Below are 17,191 nucleotides of genomic sequence, written 5' to 3' on the forward strand. Positions count from 1 at the left end.
CAATTTTGCAAATCTTTTTTCTCCACCTGCGCCCCGGTGCCGTTTTTCAAATACCAACCTTTTTTTTTTATTATTTTATTATTTTTTTTTTTTTTTGCCCCCCCCCCCCCCCCCCCCCCCCCGGCAAGCACTGCATGGCGACACTTTGTCACGACACCGCTGCTTATCTCGAAGGATCGAATGAAGCAGCAAACGTCAATGTTTCCGACTTGAACACGCAGCGTTATATGTCTAGACGTTTGCCATTTGCGTACAGTATTGCCGACTCCCTGACGACGACTTGTCCACTCCAGCAAGCAGACCAGGCTACTGCTTGGTAAGATCTTGAAGAACCTTGCGCCCTCGCCTGCAGTCCTCCTCGTGGTATGGCTCAATCTCATTCTCAGCAATGCCCTCCTGCACCCACGCCTGCACGGCCGGGTGATCGAACAAGCGCTGCATGTACTCGCCCGCGGCACCATCCAGCTCAATACCATACGTCTTGCACCGGGACGCAAGGGGCGCATACATGGCGTCGGCCACGGTAAACGTCTCCCCCGCCAAGAACGGCCCCTTGAACTTTTCAAGTCCTTCCGTGAAGAGCGCGGTCAAGCGGTCCAGGTCCCTCTGCAGAGCCTCACCAGGTGTCCCAAGCTCAATGCGCAGCGCGACGTTCATGGAGCACTCGTCACGGATGGCCTGGAAGGAGGAGTGCATCTCAGCCGCAGCAGACCGAGCAAAGGCGCGCGCCGCTGCGTCGGCGGGCCAGGCGGCGGGATGGCTCTCGGCGACGTACTCGCAGATGGCGAGCGAGTCCCAGACGACGATGGACGTGTCGTCGTGGTGGAGGCAGGGCACTTTTCCCGAGGGCGAGAACTGGAGGAACTCGGGCTGGCGGAGGCCTGCCTTGAACATGTACAGCTTCTCAGTGAAGGGGATGTCGAGCGCCTTGAGCAGGACCCATGGTCGCATGGACCAGGACGAGTAGCGCTTGTTGCCGATGTAGAGGGTGTATGTCATGTTGGCGTTGGGTTACGGGTATGAGGTGAGTGTGTCTGGAGGACTGCTGCCCACGTTCACGTCGACGGCGTGTCCTCCTTCTTGTATCCCCAAAGTCTTCAGCTGAGCCTCCACTTTGGGGCTGGGACCCAGCCTTTTCCTCCCACTTGATGTTTGGGCTACGGCTCACGATAGTTGTCTGGCGCGCCCTTTGGCGCCAGCTGACAAATGCCGCATCAACTGCGATGGGTCCATTTGCTGCAATGCCGCATCAAAGCGTGCTCCAAGCCTCCAAGGCTGGGGAAAAATGGAGATAATGATTCGCTTCGGTCGGAGCCAGCTTTCAGCTCAATATCGATGCGCAATGCGAGTTGACGTGTCCAGCGCTGCGCGGACTTGGCTCCGGTGATCGATCTAATCAGCCTGATGTGGTTGACGTACCCTAGACCATGTTGGCGACGCGCAGCCTTGACTCTTGATTCTCGAATCTTGATTCTACACGACCTCGACAATGGTCACCAAAACAATATGATGAATCACGTCGTCGTCAAAGCTTGACGGATGCCAGCGCAGCATCAAAAAATACAGGCATTGTATGGAATTTGAGCTCCCATCGTCAATACCTCTCGATGATCCATTGGCGCTGCTCACCAGGCTTCATGCCCTCCAGCATCTCAATCTCGCCTTTCTTGATAGCAACATAACGCTTCACCACCGCCTGGCCCAACATAGAGTTGGCAAGCTCTTCGTCCCCCTCCAATGAGAAGAGAGCCCCCTCTAGCGTCGTGGGAAGTCGCTCGCGGATATTCAACTTGGACCTCTGCGCCTCGGACAAAACCGCTGGATCATCCGTGCACTCCCTCCAGGTCATTGGTGTCTTGGAGACGATACCATCGATACCCGAGGCTATGATCGCGGCCATTGCCAGATATGGGTTCGCCAGCCCGTCCATGCATCGAACCTCCCAATGACTCCCGTCCACCTTGCGCAAGGGGGTCTCGCGGTTATGGCATCCCCACGTCACCCAGGTGCCGCCCGCCCAGCAGCCATCCACAACTCTGGCATAGCTGCTTGGGCTGGCGCAGGTAAAGGCCATGATACTTTGCAGGTGGCTCAGTATACCTGCGTAGAAAGGCTCATAGACTTGGGCATCATTGGCTTGCTTCCCATCCACCCCCTTGAGCGACATGTGCGCGTGCGCTGCCGTGCCCGCTGTATCTGGGAATGGCTTGGGATGCAGTGTCATCTTGTATCCATGGGCAGTGGCGGTTGTCGAAAGAATGGCTCGCGCGTAGATGAGGGTATCGACAGCCGCAAGCGCCGGTTTTGGGGGTAGAACGATCTCAAACTGCCCAAAAGCACTCTCGGCATGGACTAGCTCAACCAACACACCAGCTCGTGCCAACGAGGCGACCGCTTCTTCAATGACGGCACCGGCAGAATCTTGGGTATCTGTAGCACCAAAGGAACACCAAGCATGGGCATCCGACGAAAGCCTGTCGTACTGTCGCGGACCCTTGCGCTCGAGAAGCACAAACTCAATCTCAAAGCCTAGGAGGACGGAGAGGCCACGCTGCGACGCACGACGCATAGTGTCTTCCAGAAGCGTGCGTGGACATAATGGGACGGGCTCTCCATTCTTCTCGCGAAAGTTTCCCATGAGCATCGCGTGTCGGTTCCGTGGGCCCAGCCGGAGGGAAGTGAGGTCGGCACAGAGATCCCACTCTCCCACGGGTGACGCGCCCGCCACATTGACCATGTGGTCATTCTGAAGGATGGACAATGCTGCTGTTGCGATGCTCACTTTCAGCGCAGTCTCGAGCGGCCCTTGGCGTGCGCGGGATTGTTGGAGAAGAAAAAGTGCGCGATGTGTAGGCACCAGCCGGGCACGCAGCGTGCTCGTCATGTCGAACCAGCATATTCGAACATAGTCAATGTCCTTTCCCGCCAGGGCCGAGATGAGGTCGCATCGGGTGGCTATGCTCGTTACGGGCTCAACTCCCAGGTCAATGCCGCCCCCTTCACTGGCGGCCGCAGCATCAGGGACACCTTTTGAAGTGAGGCTGTTGTCCACAGCATTAGTCGAGTCTGGGACAATGTTGATGGCTGGGCCCTTGTGTGCGAGGATCCTAAGGTCGCTCCAGCTTGGAGTTTGTGGAGTGTCCATCAGATCTCTTTGCGCGTACGCCTCGGATTAAACAACAGCTGGCAATGTCGAAGAAGGTTGCATGCAGGTACACTACGACGAGGGCGTCTTTTCGCTCGCTGCCACCTTGGCTAATTGTGGTCATCTATGTCTGTGATTCAGAGTGCGACCTGCTGATGTGATGAGCGTGGGGGTTGCTCATCAGTGCCAGTGGCATGCTCGGACACATCCAACGTGCCATGATGCGTGGAAGCAAGAACAGTGCATTGATTCGACAACGGCACCATCTCATCCAGTTGTCGAGACCAACCTTGAATGGCGCCTTTGCCCGCACGACGCGCAGATTGAGTCGACCGTTTGCAGATTCGTACAGGAAATTACATATAGGGAGCGTTGCAGACAAAGTTCCCTGTGGACGGGCGGACAGACGGAGGATTGATGGAACGCGCAATGGACGCCAGGACGTACAGCACATGTACATGGGACATACATGCAGTCCTGGTGTCGTTGCTGTTGGTCGTCGTGGCATAAATGTCCTCCGTGCAGACCAATGGTCGTCCACGTCAAGGTTCCAAGGGGCCTTTACGAAGGCACGGTAGCATCCAGTCTAGCCTTCCAGAAGCGCAACTCACGACAGCCGTGCCAATTCTCGGTAGGCGGGTGTCGAGCGCGCGTCCCCCCGACCCTTCACCCCTGACCCCTGATCCATGTCCCGTCCCTGTCCGTCGACGCCGTCCCACAACTCTCGACCAGGAGTCCGCGGACGACAGGGGCCAAGATCGCCCGGGCGGGTGTTTAGAGTTTGTCTCCAGCAAAAGGAAGCTTCCAAGACAAGTTGGTCCGTACATGTGAAGGATCGTGGATTCGTCGGCCTGGGGAGATGAATCCTGCCGACCGGTCGACCTTTAGCTGCTAATTAGGACGGACGAGACGCGACGTTAATGCACAGCGAGGCCAGGATCCATGGACAATCACTCTCATTCGTACCATCTAACTTACGTAGTATGATCTGATTCTGGCCTCGGGCCTGCTCGCTGTCGCAGGCTGGACAATGCGATTCGATAAGTTCCGGTCGAGACTAATTATACCTTCGTATATGCCAGACCCAACATCCAGTCGTCAGGCTCTGCTGCCAGTCCCTTCCCCAGTGATAGTCATAAACGGCTTGGGCACCCGATATTACACGTTTACATGCCCTTGAAAAGTTGATAACTGAAATCGTTCCTACGCACTCATGTACTCCACAAGACGATAGAGGCAACATGGACCTTCGTTCCCTCCCGGCCGCCATGCTCGTGGCCCGCGAGCACGAGACGCCAGACAACAAGGCGCCCCTGATCCGGGCGCTGGCCGCCTTGCTCATCGTCATTGCGCTGCTGGCAGCCACGGTGCGCATCGCGACGAGGACTATCACTATTGCAAGGCTCAAGGCCGACGATTTTCTCGTCATCACGGCAACGGTACGTATGCCCACCCAGACCTGAACAGCGGGAGACTGATCTGTTTGCTGGCAGGCTTTCGCTGTCGTCCAGTCAGCTCTTGTGATCGCTCAGGGCGCCAACGGCCTGGGCAAACGCGATGGACTGACCTCGGATCAAGTCTCGTACATCCTCAAAAGCCACTATGCCTCCGACGCACTCTACATTGCGGCTCTTCTGTTTGCGAAATTGTCCGCGACGAGAAGTATCTGGGTCATGGCGCCTAGAGAGCGCAGGAGATGGATCATGATCACCGAGATTGCCATCGGCCTCTGGGCGCTGTCTACGATTGTGACGTCCTTCTTCCAATGTGCCCTCCCTGAGCCGTGGGACTATGTTGACGGTGGGAAGTGCTCCAACAGGGTACTGTTGTCTTTGCTTGCTTGAGAAGATATCCCTTGACTTCACTAACACTCCACAGACCGCTTTCTGGATCTACGTCGACGGTCTCAACATTCTGACCGATCTCTCCCTCACAGCCATCCTCACAGAGATGTTCCTCAAGCTGAAGACGTCCATCTCCAAGAAGATCATGGTGATTGGCGTATTTGGCTGCCGCATCTTGTACGTCTCTGCACGGCCATCCCTATCCCCCAGCATGCTGACTTGAACAGCGTCATCCCTCCCATCGTGTGCCACATGTACTACTACAAGCAAGCGGTAGAATCGAGCAACCCCGTGTTCGCCATGTGGCCGCCCACCGTCATCGTCCAAGTCATACAGTGCATGATGCTCCTCGTCACCTGCATCCCCTTCCTAAAGCCGTTCATGGACAGCCTCGAGTCTGGACAGATGGCAGCCGGCGATCTGAGAGGGACACGGAGCAAGGGGACCAACAGTCGATCGGGCAGCGGCTATCCACGCTCAGGCCCCCTGAGTCGGTCACGCTACAATAACACGGCTGCGAGTCAAGGGGCGACGCCTGCCATGCCCTCGAATGCGTCGCAGGCATATGAGATGGTGGACTTGGACAAGCCGCAGGGTAAGAGCGGCGATACACCACTGGTGACGACGGTGACGACGGCCGAGACGCACTCGCGCGAGACGAATGGTTCGTGGGATGGGCAGAGCCACACGAGCCAGACGGTGCTGGTCGAGACGACGTGGGCTGTCAACTATGAGGGAGAGTCGCGCCACAGCACGGCGAACTGAAATATTGCCAAGGGCCGCACTCATAGATCTCTTTCTTCAAAGAATGCGTACACATGGCTTGGGCTACGATGTCAGGCTTTCCCCACCCTTTAGATGTGCTAGCTAGAACTACGAGCGGCGCTGTACTGCATCCACTGCTCGCAACTCGACTGGAAGATCATGACTTTCTAATTCACTCGAAATCTGGCACTTTGCTGGCCAGCTTGAGGAAGTATGCTTTCTCCGGGGCTTCCGCTTCCACGAACTGCAAAGAGCTGGGACTGGAGGATGATGTACAAGGGCCTCAAGGTAACGTATCAAGATGGCAACACAGCCGGACCAACTACTCAAACCTTGGCCTCTGTGAACAGGGACATGGATAGTACTATCTTCCCAATCACCTTCTCTCCGTTCCAGATTTCTGTCTGGACCTCTGCGGTTTCAACATGAACTGCCCAAAAGCCGGTGCGTAATTACCTCAACCCTCCTCTTCATTGGCCTCGAGAGTCCCTAAGGGAGGCAGGGGTCGTGCAGAGCGCGAAGTAACAGCGGCACATTAGCCCAATCCCATTCTGCATCGGTCATATTTAAGTTTAAGTCACAAACTCGAGCAGCTGAGCCCGGATCATGCACGTGGACGATCCAACCCAGCTAAGGGAGAGAGTAATGCCTGTCTTTTCTCCGCTGAAGCTACAGGTAATAAACACGCGCCAGACTGGCCCACAGTGGCCTCTTGACATGAACAACAGTCGCTCGTACAGTAAAAAAGAACCGAAAAGTGGAAAGCAAAAGCTTGATGCGTAGCGTTAATTGCCGTATCTTGTAACCAACGGCATAATTATGCCCAGTCGTTGTCGACGGTTGGCCGGGGACCCCTGCCACACATCCGCGCGCGTTGGTCGAGGGTACTTTACGCATACATGTACTGTAATTAGTACCCCGTACGTACATTCATGTTACATGCGTCGAGCTGCCAGTGCCAAGGGGTGCGGACAAGCTTTTGGTCTCGCCATATAGGATGCGCCTCGAATCTACGGTGGCGCCACTCGAATGTCTTGGCCCTTTCCAAGGATTTTCATACTGATGACCATGTACGGCCGTCTCGCAACTTGTCCAGTAATCTAGTTGCTGTTACCTACCAGATTCATGTTCTGGCCGTGTGGGATTGCCAGGGTCTCTCGTGTTTGCAACTGCATGTGCTTGTGCAGGCATACTTAAGCCTTTCCTCAGCTTTCGTCTTGCTCTTGGATCATAAACTCCCTCCATCTCCCTCTATACATGTCTTCTCCCACCATGGCGAACAGCGACGAGCTTCATAGCGACGGCCCGCCCAAGACGTTTGGGGCGACGACGACGGCCCGTCATGTGTCCACGGCCACCGACCGTGACCAGCAAGACTACGACCAGCTGGCTCGCCTCGGCAAGCGGTCAGTCCTCAAGGTGCGCACACTAAGGGAACCACATCTTGTCCCGATTTCCTAACACTATGCCAGCGCAACTTTAGCTTCCTGACCATCCTCGGCTTCAGCTGCGCCATCCTCGTGACATGGGAGGGCACACTGATGAACTTTGCGCCAGGCCTCGCCAACGGCGGACCAGGCGGACTGATCTACGGCTTCATCTTTGTGTGGATCGGCAACCTGAGCGTCTTCTCCACGCTGTGCGAGCTCGTCTCCATCGCGCCGACGTCGGGCGGACAGTACCACTGGGTGTCGATGCTGGCGCCGCGGTCCTGCTCCAAGTTCCTGAGCTACATGACGGGCTGGCTGACGCTGGCGGGCTGGCAGGGAACCTCGGCGGCGGCGGGCTTCCTGACGGGGACCATGACGCAGGGGCTGGTGACCTTTCTCGTGCCCTCGTACGACGCGAAGACGTGGCAGGGCACGCTGATGCTGTGGCTCTGCATCTTTATTGCGGTGGTCATCAATACCGTCGTGAGCTCCATGCTGCCCAAGCTCGAGGGTATGATCCTCGTGCTGCACATCCTAGGCTTCTTTGGCGTCATGATCACGCTTGTCACGTTTGGCGCCAATGGCGACGCGGCGGATGTGTTCCTGACCTTTCGCAACGAGGGCATGTGGCCCTCGCAGGGACTGTCGTGGTTCGTCGGTCTTCTGGGCTGCGTCTTCTCCTTTGTGGGCGTCGACTGCTCGTTCCACGTACGTATTCTGTCAAGAAGTCTAGATGTAGAGTAATGGCTGACACCTTTAGATGTGCGAAGAAGTGCAGAACCCGTCCATCGCGGTCCCCCGGTCGATCATGACGAGCATCTGCATCAACGGGGCCATGGGCCTGGCCATGATCATCTCGATGCTGTACGGGGCGACAGACATTGACGCGGCCATCAACAGCCCGACGGGCTACCCGTTTATCGAAATCTTCCACCAGGCGACGGGCTCGCGGGCGGGCACGGCGGCCATGACCTCGCTTATCATCGTCATGACGCTGTCGGCCATTGTGGGCGTCATCGCGGCCACGTCGCGCATGTTCTGGGCGTTTGCGCGTGACCGGGCGCTGCCCTTCTCGTCGACGCTGTCCAAGGTTGACGCGCGCACCAACGTGCCCGTCTGGGCTATTGCCATCACCAGCGTCATCTCCTGCCTCATTGGGCTCATCAACATTGGCTCCGCCGTCGTGTACAATGCCATCATCTCCGTCGCCGTCTCGGGTTTGTACTCGTCGTACCTCATTACGGGGGCGCTGCTGCTGTACCGGCGCTGCGGGAGGGGGTTCAAGATGCCGGATCCATCTGTGCTGCCTGCGCTCGCGGACACGGCAGCTGGTGAGGGCCAGGCGTTGGCGTGGGGGCCTTGGCACATTCCCGGTGTGTTGGGCATCGTCAACAATGCGTTTGCCTGCTGCTTCATGGTGATTGTCTGGTTCTTCAGCTTCTGGCCGCCGCAGACGCCCGTCGCGCCGGACTCGATGAACTACGCGTCCCTGATGACGGGGGGCGTGGCGCTCTTCAGTGTCGTGTACTACTTCTTCTGGGCCAAGAGGGAGTACAAGGGGCCAGTGATGGAGGTGCAAGAGCACTAGGCTGGAGTCTGGACTCCAGGAGCATGAACAGAGAGCTGTATCGGACAGAAATCATTAGACTGACCATGCTCGATGCTCGTCTCGCTGCTTTCTGTTTTAGCAGCGTTGTAGCCCGCATCCAGTCAGCATACCGCCCTGAGATGCTCATGGCACGCTTCAAGAGGCCTCACAACATGTTTAATGACATCTCCTTGCCATGAACGACTTGCCATCTTCGCGCCTGTGAAACACCACTTGATCGCCGAGGCGTAGTCGTCCCCTGCTTCATCGCCTACACCGTTTGACCATTCTAGTGCCACCACTAGGTCATATGCTTGCTCCGCCTCTTGGGGCCCGCTTGGGAACCTTTGACGTTGGGGGAGGTCCTCCAACCGTCTGCCGAAGCAAAGTTCTAAAAGAAGGATACCTAGAGAGTAAAAGTTATAGTCCTTGGCATACCCGCTTGAGGTCGTCTCGTTGCGCGACGAAGGAAAGCCCTGACGGATGAAGGGTTCGTGGAATGGGACCTCGCATTGTTCATCGCCGCATACGTAGAAGAAAATGTCTCCCTTTGTGAGGCCGGTTCTCAGCCATTCGGTAGATTGGAGCTGGGCAACTGATGATGCAAGTAATAGCGCGATATAGTAACGCTGTCGTCGACCCAGATGGCCTCCAAAGTCGCCCGACAAGACATGGTCAAGTGTCAAGGCTCTGCTTTGGCCGGAAGATGTCCGCTTGGCCAATGGATGCAGGTGATATGTCTCGCTTTCATGACCAATGATACCCATGCACTGACCGCAGTCGTGGTCACCAAGGCGCTGACAGAGCTTGATACTAGGCCCAGTGAGGCTATTCACCTCGATCCGAGGTACAGAAATGGCTGTAGACGGGAAAGCATCCTTTTTTTTCTGGTGTAGAGTGCGCAATGCGATGGGAGCACGGAGAGCAAGACTGGCCTTCTGCGATGTCTGAAGGACAGACGGAGCGTCGAGAAGGGACGACGTGTAGGAAAAAGAGCAGTCGGTCATTGGGCCGCATTGGAGCTCTTTGAAACTCCATTGATTGGTTTTTTTATCTCCATTAGATGGCGACGAAGCGAACATCAGGATGATCTCAAAGCATATCTCCGGTAGCGTGCGGTGCTCAAGCCGGAGATTGGCAAAGTGGTGGTGCTGACAGGAGCACTGCCATGCCTTTTGCAGTGCCTTGTAGAGTAACCCCGACTTCCTCCTGGTTTCGGCGAAGACCTTCTCCAGAGCAGACGTAGATTTTGTGTAGACACTGGAAGCCGCTTGCTTCAAGGTAGTAATCTTGTCGCTTGTGCTGAGGAGCTTCTCTAGTCGCTCGTTGTACTCTTTGAGGTCATCGACGACCTTGGTTCGTTTTGGCTCATTGAAACTGAACTTGATTCGAAAGAGTTCGTAGTCCCACTTTGTCCTCGCCGATGTTAAGAGCGAGGTTTGCTTTTGTGGTCGTTCTGACGGGTGCAATTTGGCTTGCACCGTGATGTTGTCGAGGGATAGAATTTTCTGTAACTCTTCGAGGGCCTCTTTCATGTTGTTAATAATCTCCATGTATAGAGGGTAAGACTCTTGCAGACGGTCTCCCAACCTCGACTCTAGGGTCTTGCTCTTCCAGTGATGGCTGTCTGGGTCGTTGACCAGGAGAGTTACATGGTCGGGATTGTCAACGATTGGCAGTAGGAGTTCCTCCAAGTTTCTCATGTATAGAATTTGGTATAGCCGCACATCGTAGAGACACTTTCTGTGCTCCTTTCGAATACGGGCGTAGTAGCCGCAGACCTTTGCGACTTCGCGCCAGTGCTCGAGGCCGGAGATGATGAGGGGGATGGCCCCCAAGACGACACCAGTGATTTCAAAGCCGCTCATGGGGACGCGCTGAAGACACAATCTAGATGAAGAATCCAACTAGAAAGGTGAGGCGAGAAGATTGTATGATAATGAACAACAGAACAGAAGAGCAAAGATGATTATTCTCTAGCTGGGGAAGATGCTGATGCTAAGGAAAGAAGAGGAAGAACGCGATAGTGCGCGATGCTGCCAGTGGGCTGCCTGATTAAACAAGGCAAACGGGCCGCGCCGCCCACCCCGCTTCTCGCGCAGCCTGCCAGTGAGCCTTGTTTTGGGTCCTGGTGACCTGAGGCTGGTCGCCAGGCATCTTCATCCTCTTTGTCTTGCGACAAATGAACACTATTATTCATGTTTTCTCCCGGGAAAATCGAAACAATATCATGTCAAAATCTTTCTCCATTTTCCTCCATTTTTGACTTTACTATGAGCCCAAGGAAGGAATAGGTACACCTAATGACAAAGACGAGCAGGCTGATGGGCACAGCGTGGTCGTTTCGAAATCATTAGACCTCAGGCTTCAGGTGTTCGGGGACTAGGAAGAATGTCAGCCTCGGTTTCAGAACGATGCCGACGCTGCGTATCGATTTTAAAGTCTATTTCCTCGGCTGCGGTTGATCAGTCGGAGCAGAATCATCACATCATTATCAACCACAAAGAAGTGGAGGATAATCTGGAGAGACTGAGTTTGTGGACGGGGAATATTGGCGCTCTACACGGCCCACAATCTTCACTATCACTGGAGTCACGTCTTCAAGATGAGAAAAAAGTCTTGGACCTCATTTTAGATTTGCTCGAGGATCTAGCTGAGGTCGCGGGCGAGCGTATGTACCCTCATTGTCCCCTAGTACCACAGTGCGGCTGATGTGGAATAGTGCGAGAGATAGTCACTGGAGACCGGCAAGGCGAACCGGAGTTCGCTCCTGCTGATCAAGATGTCGGAGGATACATCGATGAAGAGACGGAGCTTCTGGAAGAAATTCGAGGCTGCATAACCCGCCTTTTCCAAATATCCAAGCTCATCCGCCGAGCTGCGCCAAGAGATCTCTTTGCGAAAGCCCTGAGTCGGGATCGGTACAAGTTTAGCGACCAGTTTGATATCGCGTATGTTGGCGAAAAGTACCCCAAGCTCGCCACAGAGGACCTTGCTTGGTTGAGGAGACGCCTTGGTCAGGCTATAACCCAGCGCCGACACTACCTCAGCTACATTCAAGACCATCGTGGAAAACTCGAACAAGTGGATAGCCGCGATGCGAAACCCGAGTCGGGTACCCAACAGTTCACACGGCAACATCAGGAGCGACAGGCAGGTAATACGGAGCTACACCTGGCCAGCGAGCCGTCCACTTTCGTTACCAAGGCTACGAGCGTACAGCCGGGTCACATTACAGCCGAAATGCTCACGGTCGAGGACAATTCCGACCCCGAGGACGATTCGCGGTCTTACACGACTATATCACGGTCAGTGGACGAAGACTTTGAATATTCAATGGCGGACAGGATCCCTAGACTGGATACCCTGCGACATTGGTCCAAGGACGAGGTCGAATGTCCTTTCTGCTTTCGGCTGAAAAGGTTTAAGAACGAAAAGATTTGGCGAAGACACGTTTTTTCAGACCTTCGAGCATATGTCTGCACCTATCCACAGTGCGATGGGCTGTATTTCGGGGACATTAATGAGTGGTTTTCCCATGAAATGGAAACCCATCGCGTTCAATATGCTTGTCCGCTCTGTCCAAACAAGGTTTTTGAGCACAAGAAACACTACCTGGCGCATATTCACAAGCATCATCCCACCCTGTTAGAACACGCAGACAAGCATCTCGTTCTTGACATGGCTCGCCAACCTCTGGAGAGAATCCCCGCCCAGGACTGCCCATGCTGCTCGGACTGGGTCGACCGCGTCAGAGCGCGAGCCCACCCTCCCCCGACATCGCCTGACGATACTGTTTGCGTCGTACCAACTATATTCAAACGACATTTGGCATCCCATTTGGAGCAGCTGGCTTTGTTTGCTATCCCATTGGGCTCCAATGTTTCCGAGGCGAACTCTGATGATGCCATCCAGACCGCTGCAGATGTGCCTTCGCAAGCGTCCAATGACTCAGTTCTGCAATTCTACAGCCCCAACCGTTCGCTTGCTTCGATAGACGCCGATGGAAACGAGGTTCGGCATGGTACGTCAGGGGTGATTCAAGATGCTCCAGCAAGCAGTCACGGCAAAAATGCTCCCAGCAGAGCGAGCACTGGCTTCGCAACCCGTGGTATGTTGTATCTAAAGATTTATCTCGACAACAGGCTTATACTGCACAGATGGGACCGAATCGCCACTAGATGGAGAGGCAATCGACTATCCCGTCGGTGGGGAAACCGATTATCACGCTGGAGGGCTAGCTACAGATGCAATTCATCTTGCAGGGTTGGGTGAAGCATTCGCACAAGAGCAGGTGAACGCAATAAGCGACCTGCATGGGGATCCCAGATTTGTCTTTCGTGGTCTTGATCCAGGTACGTCGCCCATGCTGATCCGATGATTATTTCCTAACAGGCCTGCCGCAGAATATCAGGTTTACCCCAGTGAAGACTGGGTTGTTGGATCGGTAGGCACTCCTCCCACAGCCTGATGCTCAGTACATGTACATTGAGGTATCGCTAACCATCTAGATTGGCGTCATCTATCGGTCAGAGCCCAAGGGACAACCTGCGCCCAGTGGAATGGAGCTTGAAGGCATCGCTCCACGTTACCCCTTGGCAGAAATGGCACACCAATCTTTTCAACGCATAGTCGTTGTGAAGACAGAAGATGACTCGTCATTTTGCTGCCCCATCTCAACATATGGAGGAGAGGGCTGCGTGGAGAAGGCACTTCTGCCTGAGATTCACGGCATCATCTACGATATAAAACATGAACCACCAACACCCCTCGCAAGGGAGGAGAAGCTAGTTCCGCCTGTTGGGGCCGTGATGTATGGAGAGCACACACTCCCGCAAGCATGTCGACTCAATTACTTCAAAGGCTTCTGGATCCAGCATAATATCCCGGTCATGTTCACTGGCAAAATTCCCACAGACCAAATGGAGATGGTGAAGAGCGCTGTTCGGCTGTTTGTCTTGCAGGATACGGAAGGCAAAACGACCAGGCCAAGCCTTGACGAAGATCCAAGCACAAGTCCAAGAACTGATGCAATCTTTGATGACCCGGATACGACGAGCCAGGGCGAAAAGGATGGCGAGAGCAGCAAGTCAAGACACACGGGGCACTGAGTGCAGCTGTCCATGAGACATGAACGCCGTCACAAACACGCAGCAATACTCAATGACGGTTGTTTTTCCACTGGACAGGCCATCAGTGATGGAATACAGGCTGCAGAGGCTGGCTTCGTCTTCCAAGGGAATAGCCGGGTCGAGCTGCCACTAGATGATGGTCTTTTTCAAATCATCATGGACGTCCTGGGGCGCATCACAGGCCTCCACAACGAGAAAGAAAACCTGGTGATTAACGGGCTTTGATTTTTAAGCGCCTTTAGCCACGAAATTGGGCGTTTTTGGCTCGTCATGGGTCGAACTAGCTGTCTCAGGGGAATCTGACAACACATGGCTTCATTCAGTCGCCTCCTCCCCAACGGTCGGAAAGATCCCCATTGCCGCGCCATGATGGACACCGAGCCACTGAAGCGCGGAACGGAAACAGGTTCTTTGATTATGAGGGGCATATAGGAGCCTCTCCGCTGCATTATGGCAGAAAAGACAACTGGCCGGTTCGAAGTTGAGGTTGGTCTTGCAAGTCGAGGATCGCCTACACCAGTAGCATTCTTGAGATGAACACTAGGCTAAGTAGTTGAGGCTGACTTATCCGGTGCGAGCAGCTCGACGCGGTGAATAAGGTGAAGCGCGAGCTAGAGGCGGTGGCAAGGCGGCATGACGTCGCATAGCAGGAGCTCGACCGGCTGTACCACGCTGCATTGATGATACCTGATTACATACATCGGTCGTTGCCGAGTTCCGAAAGTTTTCGAGGGCGTCTGGGCCTTGACTGCCAGGTAAATGGTTGTGATCGAGCCCGGGGCATAAAAGTCCGTCCTAGTACGGAGGATTCGAGGCTGAGACTGGGTCGAAAATCGAAACATTGCTGACTCGAGTCGGGAGACTAACGAGATCGGGCAGGCGAAATGGAAACAAGTTTCCACGGTAGATCCACCAGATAGACGCATCTAATTGTAAGTTCACCAGTTCGTGAAGGGGTATATAAGTCAGAGACCAGGAACTCACAGGTATCACGACTGGACTCAACACGACTGGAAGCATCGAACCAACTAGCTCTCCACTTCTATCAACCTTCGAGTCATTCAACCGTCACCATGCTCCTCCAGTACCTCGTCGCGGCCCTCGCGCCGACAGTCGCGCTCGCCGCCATCCCCATCGGCTGCGGCCCTTGGACGAGGGTCCATCCAGACTCGTACATCCAGCCCTGCGGCGGAGGAAGCGTCGACGGCAACGTCTTCCACCTCCCTTCGCAGCCCGACGGCAGCACCGACGGTCCCGGCTGCAGCAGCGGCCATCTACGCGCCGAGGAGCGTGTGCGTAACGACTACAGTTCTGGCGTGCACCAGTTCAGCGGGCAGTTCACCATCCAGTCCTTTGGGGGCGACCGCGTCTCGCTCAAGCAGACCTTTCACGGCGACGAGGGCGCCTGGTTCATGATGGCTGTCGAGCAGTCTGGGCGTCTGTACAACGTGCACGACCAGGAGACCATTGCGTACGAGGGCGTCGCCGCGGTCGGCGAGACGGTCCAGGTCAACACGGTGCACGACCTGGACGCTGGGGAGATCACCGTCTACATCAACGGCGAGGAGAAGTACACGACGAGCTCGCCGGACGGCAGCTTTTATGACAAGTACGGCGCCTATGCGACCAACAGTGGCTCGGGGCCTATGGAGGTCACCTGGAGCGACGTTGCGTTCTGGAGGCGCTGAGGCTGGTGGGAATGCTCGGAATAGAAATAGGATCTAAATAGATGAATGGACGGGTCATTCTAGAAAACTCAATTCAATAGCGCGATCGATCATCGGCTGCTCCCTTGCGCTAAACGTGATCATCTCCATCTCCATCTCCATCCGTGACATCAACAATCCAGACAACGTCAGTGAACATTGACGATTGTCAATTGATGAGTTGGGACACCGTCTTGTTGCATTAATCATATAAGCCGTTGGCCAAGACCTCAGACGCGTGGCGGACCAGGGTCACATCTTCCACGACTCCAACCTCAAGTCTGTGCCATCCTGCCACATACCACTCCCTCCTCTTCATCCTCCTCCATCGCAATGGACGCAGACACACCAGAAGACCCCGACATGGAGCGCGACAAGAAGGACAAGTACCATCCCACAAAGGCACCCCCAAAGAACCAGCGCCTCGGCCTGCGCGCCCGCCTCGAGCACTTCACCTGGGCCAACTTCACCTGCACCCAGTCCACCGGCGCCATCGCCATCCTTCTCTCCGAGACACCTCATCAGTTCCCTGGCCTACGCACCGCCGGCCTCGTCATCTTCCTCCTCAATCTCGTCCTGCTCACCCTCTTCTCCCTCGCCATGCTCCGCCTCCACCCGCAGACGGCCCGGGCCTCCTTCACCCACCTCCCCGAGCTCTTCTTTGTCGGGTCCTTCTGGCTGTCCATTGCCACCGTCATCATGTGTATCCAGAAGTACGGCGTGCCGCACGCGGGGCCCTGGCTCGTCGTCGTCGTCCGTGTGCTCTTTTGGATGTACGCGGCTGTCAGCCTCCTCTTTTCGAGCGCCCTCTTTGTCGTCGTCTTCCTCAAGGTCGCCGTCGAGCCGCAGAAGATCAGCCCCGCGGCGTTTCTCATGATCTACTGCACCATGCTGACGGGCACCATTGCCGCGACTATTGTCGAGACCCAGCCGCCCGCCCAGCGGCTGCTTGTTATTGTCGCAGGCATCAGCTACCAGGGCCTGGGCTGGACGGTGAGCCTCGTGCTGATGCCGCATGTTCTGGGTAGTCTCCTGCGCAATGGCGTCGGTCGTGTGAACCAAAGACCGGGGCTCTTCATCCCCGTGGGTTCCGCCGCCTTCACCATGGTCTCAGTTGTCGGGTGCGCCAACTACATACCGGTCGAGTACGGCTACTTTGCCGCGCACCCAGAGGCGGCTGAGGTTCTGAGGGTGGTGGCGCTGTGGATGGCCATCTTCCTGTGGGTGTTCACCCTTTGGCTGTTCCTCCTGGCGCTCCTCGTCAACCTCCCGACCATGTTCCCCCGGATCCAGGGTCGACGGCGACTGCAGGCTCGCATGGGCTTCTCGCTGTCCTGGTGGGGCATCATCTTTCCCAACGTCGGCTTCACGATCGCGACAACGTACATTGGGCAGAGTCTCGAGTCGGAGGCCATCCTGTGGGTGGCCACGGCCATGACGGTTCTACTCTTTGCCGTCTGGCTGCTCAATGTGTGTCTCCACGTCAAGGCCATCGTGACGGGGCAAATTATGTGGCCGGGAAAGGACGAGGATGCCTAGATTGTAGTATATTTGCGTGACAGTACATGTACAAAGCAAGAC

At 55.5% G+C, this 17,191-nt stretch overlaps 9 protein-coding genes across 9 annotated transcripts; 6 read left to right on the forward strand and 3 right to left on the reverse strand.

Moving 5' to 3' along the window:
- Positions 1-260: 260 nt before the first annotated feature.
- On the reverse strand, positions 261-1,297 carry F5Z01DRAFT_428140 (thioredoxin-like protein). The gene has a single exon (XM_046259665.1). The coding sequence runs from the start codon at positions 997-999 to the stop codon at positions 307-309; it is 693 nt and encodes a 230-aa protein (XP_046114030.1). The 5' UTR covers positions 1,000-1,297; the 3' UTR covers positions 261-306.
- Positions 1,298-1,594: 297 nt separating this feature from the next.
- On the reverse strand, positions 1,595-2,884 carry F5Z01DRAFT_684173 (uncharacterized protein; the record flags this gene model as incomplete). Its single annotated transcript, XM_046265911.1, has 1 exon — positions 1,595-2,884. One exon carries the CDS (start codon positions 2,882-2,884, stop codon positions 1,595-1,597), a length of 1,290 nt encoding a protein of 429 aa, XP_046114031.1.
- Positions 2,885-4,109: 1,225 nt separating this feature from the next.
- On the forward strand, positions 4,110-6,159 carry F5Z01DRAFT_695663 (uncharacterized protein). Its single transcript, XM_046266262.1, has 4 exons — positions 4,110-4,584; positions 4,639-4,965; positions 5,024-5,166; positions 5,217-6,159. Exons 1-4 carry the CDS (start codon positions 4,387-4,389, stop codon positions 5,752-5,754), a joined length of 1,206 nt encoding a protein of 401 aa, XP_046114032.1. The 5' UTR covers positions 4,110-4,386; the 3' UTR covers positions 5,755-6,159.
- An 867-nt stretch (positions 6,160-7,026) lies between these two features.
- F5Z01DRAFT_630262 (amino acid/polyamine transporter I) lies at positions 7,027-8,772 on the forward strand (the record flags this gene model as incomplete). The annotated part of the gene is made up of 3 exons (XM_046261714.1): positions 7,027-7,173; positions 7,227-7,892; positions 7,945-8,772. 3 exons carry the CDS (start codon positions 7,027-7,029, stop codon positions 8,770-8,772), a joined length of 1,641 nt encoding a protein of 546 aa, XP_046114033.1.
- On the reverse strand, positions 8,708-10,863 carry F5Z01DRAFT_428781 (uncharacterized protein). The gene has a single exon (XM_046259673.1). The coding sequence runs from the start codon at positions 10,638-10,640 to the stop codon at positions 8,895-8,897; it is 1,746 nt and encodes a 581-aa protein (XP_046114034.1). The 5' UTR covers positions 10,641-10,863; the 3' UTR covers positions 8,708-8,894.
- A 1-nt stretch (position 10,864) lies between these two features.
- F5Z01DRAFT_428247 (uncharacterized protein) lies at positions 10,865-13,647 on the forward strand. The gene is made up of 4 exons (XM_046259668.1): positions 10,865-11,443; positions 11,495-12,883; positions 12,933-13,127; positions 13,179-13,647. Exons 1-4 carry the CDS (start codon positions 11,164-11,166, stop codon positions 13,241-13,243), a joined length of 1,929 nt encoding a protein of 642 aa, XP_046114035.1. The 5' UTR covers positions 10,865-11,163; the 3' UTR covers positions 13,244-13,647.
- Positions 13,190-13,966, forward strand: F5Z01DRAFT_428304 (uncharacterized protein). The gene has a single exon (XM_046259671.1). It carries the CDS (start codon positions 13,335-13,337, stop codon positions 13,881-13,883), a length of 549 nt encoding a protein of 182 aa, XP_046114036.1. The 5' UTR covers positions 13,190-13,334; the 3' UTR covers positions 13,884-13,966.
- Positions 13,967-14,977: 1,011 nt separating this feature from the next.
- Positions 14,978-15,592, forward strand: F5Z01DRAFT_640601 (uncharacterized protein; the record flags this gene model as incomplete). Its single annotated transcript, XM_046262529.1, has 1 exon — positions 14,978-15,592. The coding sequence occupies one exon, from the start codon at positions 14,978-14,980 to the stop codon at positions 15,590-15,592; it is 615 nt and encodes a 204-aa protein (XP_046114037.1).
- A 381-nt stretch (positions 15,593-15,973) lies between these two features.
- F5Z01DRAFT_630290 (voltage-dependent anion channel) lies at positions 15,974-17,149 on the forward strand (the record flags this gene model as incomplete). Its single annotated transcript, XM_046261715.1, has 1 exon — positions 15,974-17,149. One exon carries the CDS (start codon positions 15,974-15,976, stop codon positions 17,147-17,149), a length of 1,176 nt encoding a protein of 391 aa, XP_046114038.1.
- Between the last annotated feature and the right edge of the window lie 42 nt (positions 17,150-17,191).

This window comes from Emericellopsis atlantica, assembly GCF_019669845.1.
Source record: "Emericellopsis atlantica unplaced genomic scaffold F5Z01scaffold_42, whole genome shotgun sequence".
Classification (NCBI taxonomy): domain Eukaryota; kingdom Fungi; phylum Ascomycota; class Sordariomycetes; order Hypocreales; family Bionectriaceae; genus Emericellopsis; species Emericellopsis atlantica.

Coding starts and splice junctions, on each gene's coding strand:
- F5Z01DRAFT_428140 (XM_046259665.1), bottom strand. CDS start 999: ATGACATACACCCTCTACATCGGCAACAAGCGCTACTCGTCCTGGTCC.
- F5Z01DRAFT_695663 (XM_046266262.1), top strand. CDS start 4,387: ATGGACCTTCGTTCCCTCCCGGCCGCCATGCTCGTGGCCCGCGAGCAC. Junction 4,585..4,638: donor TTCTCGTCATCACGGCAACG/GTACGTATGCCC, acceptor GTTTGCTGGCAG/GCTTTCGCTGTCGTCCAGTC. Junction 5,167..5,216: donor GTATTTGGCTGCCGCATCTT/GTACGTCTCTGC, acceptor TGACTTGAACAG/CGTCATCCCTCCCATCGTGT.
- F5Z01DRAFT_428781 (XM_046259673.1), bottom strand. CDS start 10,640: ATGAGCGGCTTTGAAATCACTGGTGTCGTCTTGGGGGCCATCCCCCTC.
- F5Z01DRAFT_428247 (XM_046259668.1), top strand. CDS start 11,164: ATGTCAGCCTCGGTTTCAGAACGATGCCGACGCTGCGTATCGATTTTA. Junction 12,884..12,932: donor CACTGGCTTCGCAACCCGTG/GTATGTTGTATC, acceptor TATACTGCACAG/ATGGGACCGAATCGCCACTA. Junction 13,128..13,178: donor CTTTCGTGGTCTTGATCCAG/GTACGTCGCCCA, acceptor GGCCTGCCGCAG/AATATCAGGTTTACCCCAGT.
- F5Z01DRAFT_428304 (XM_046259671.1), top strand. CDS start 13,335: ATGGAGCTTGAAGGCATCGCTCCACGTTACCCCTTGGCAGAAATGGCA.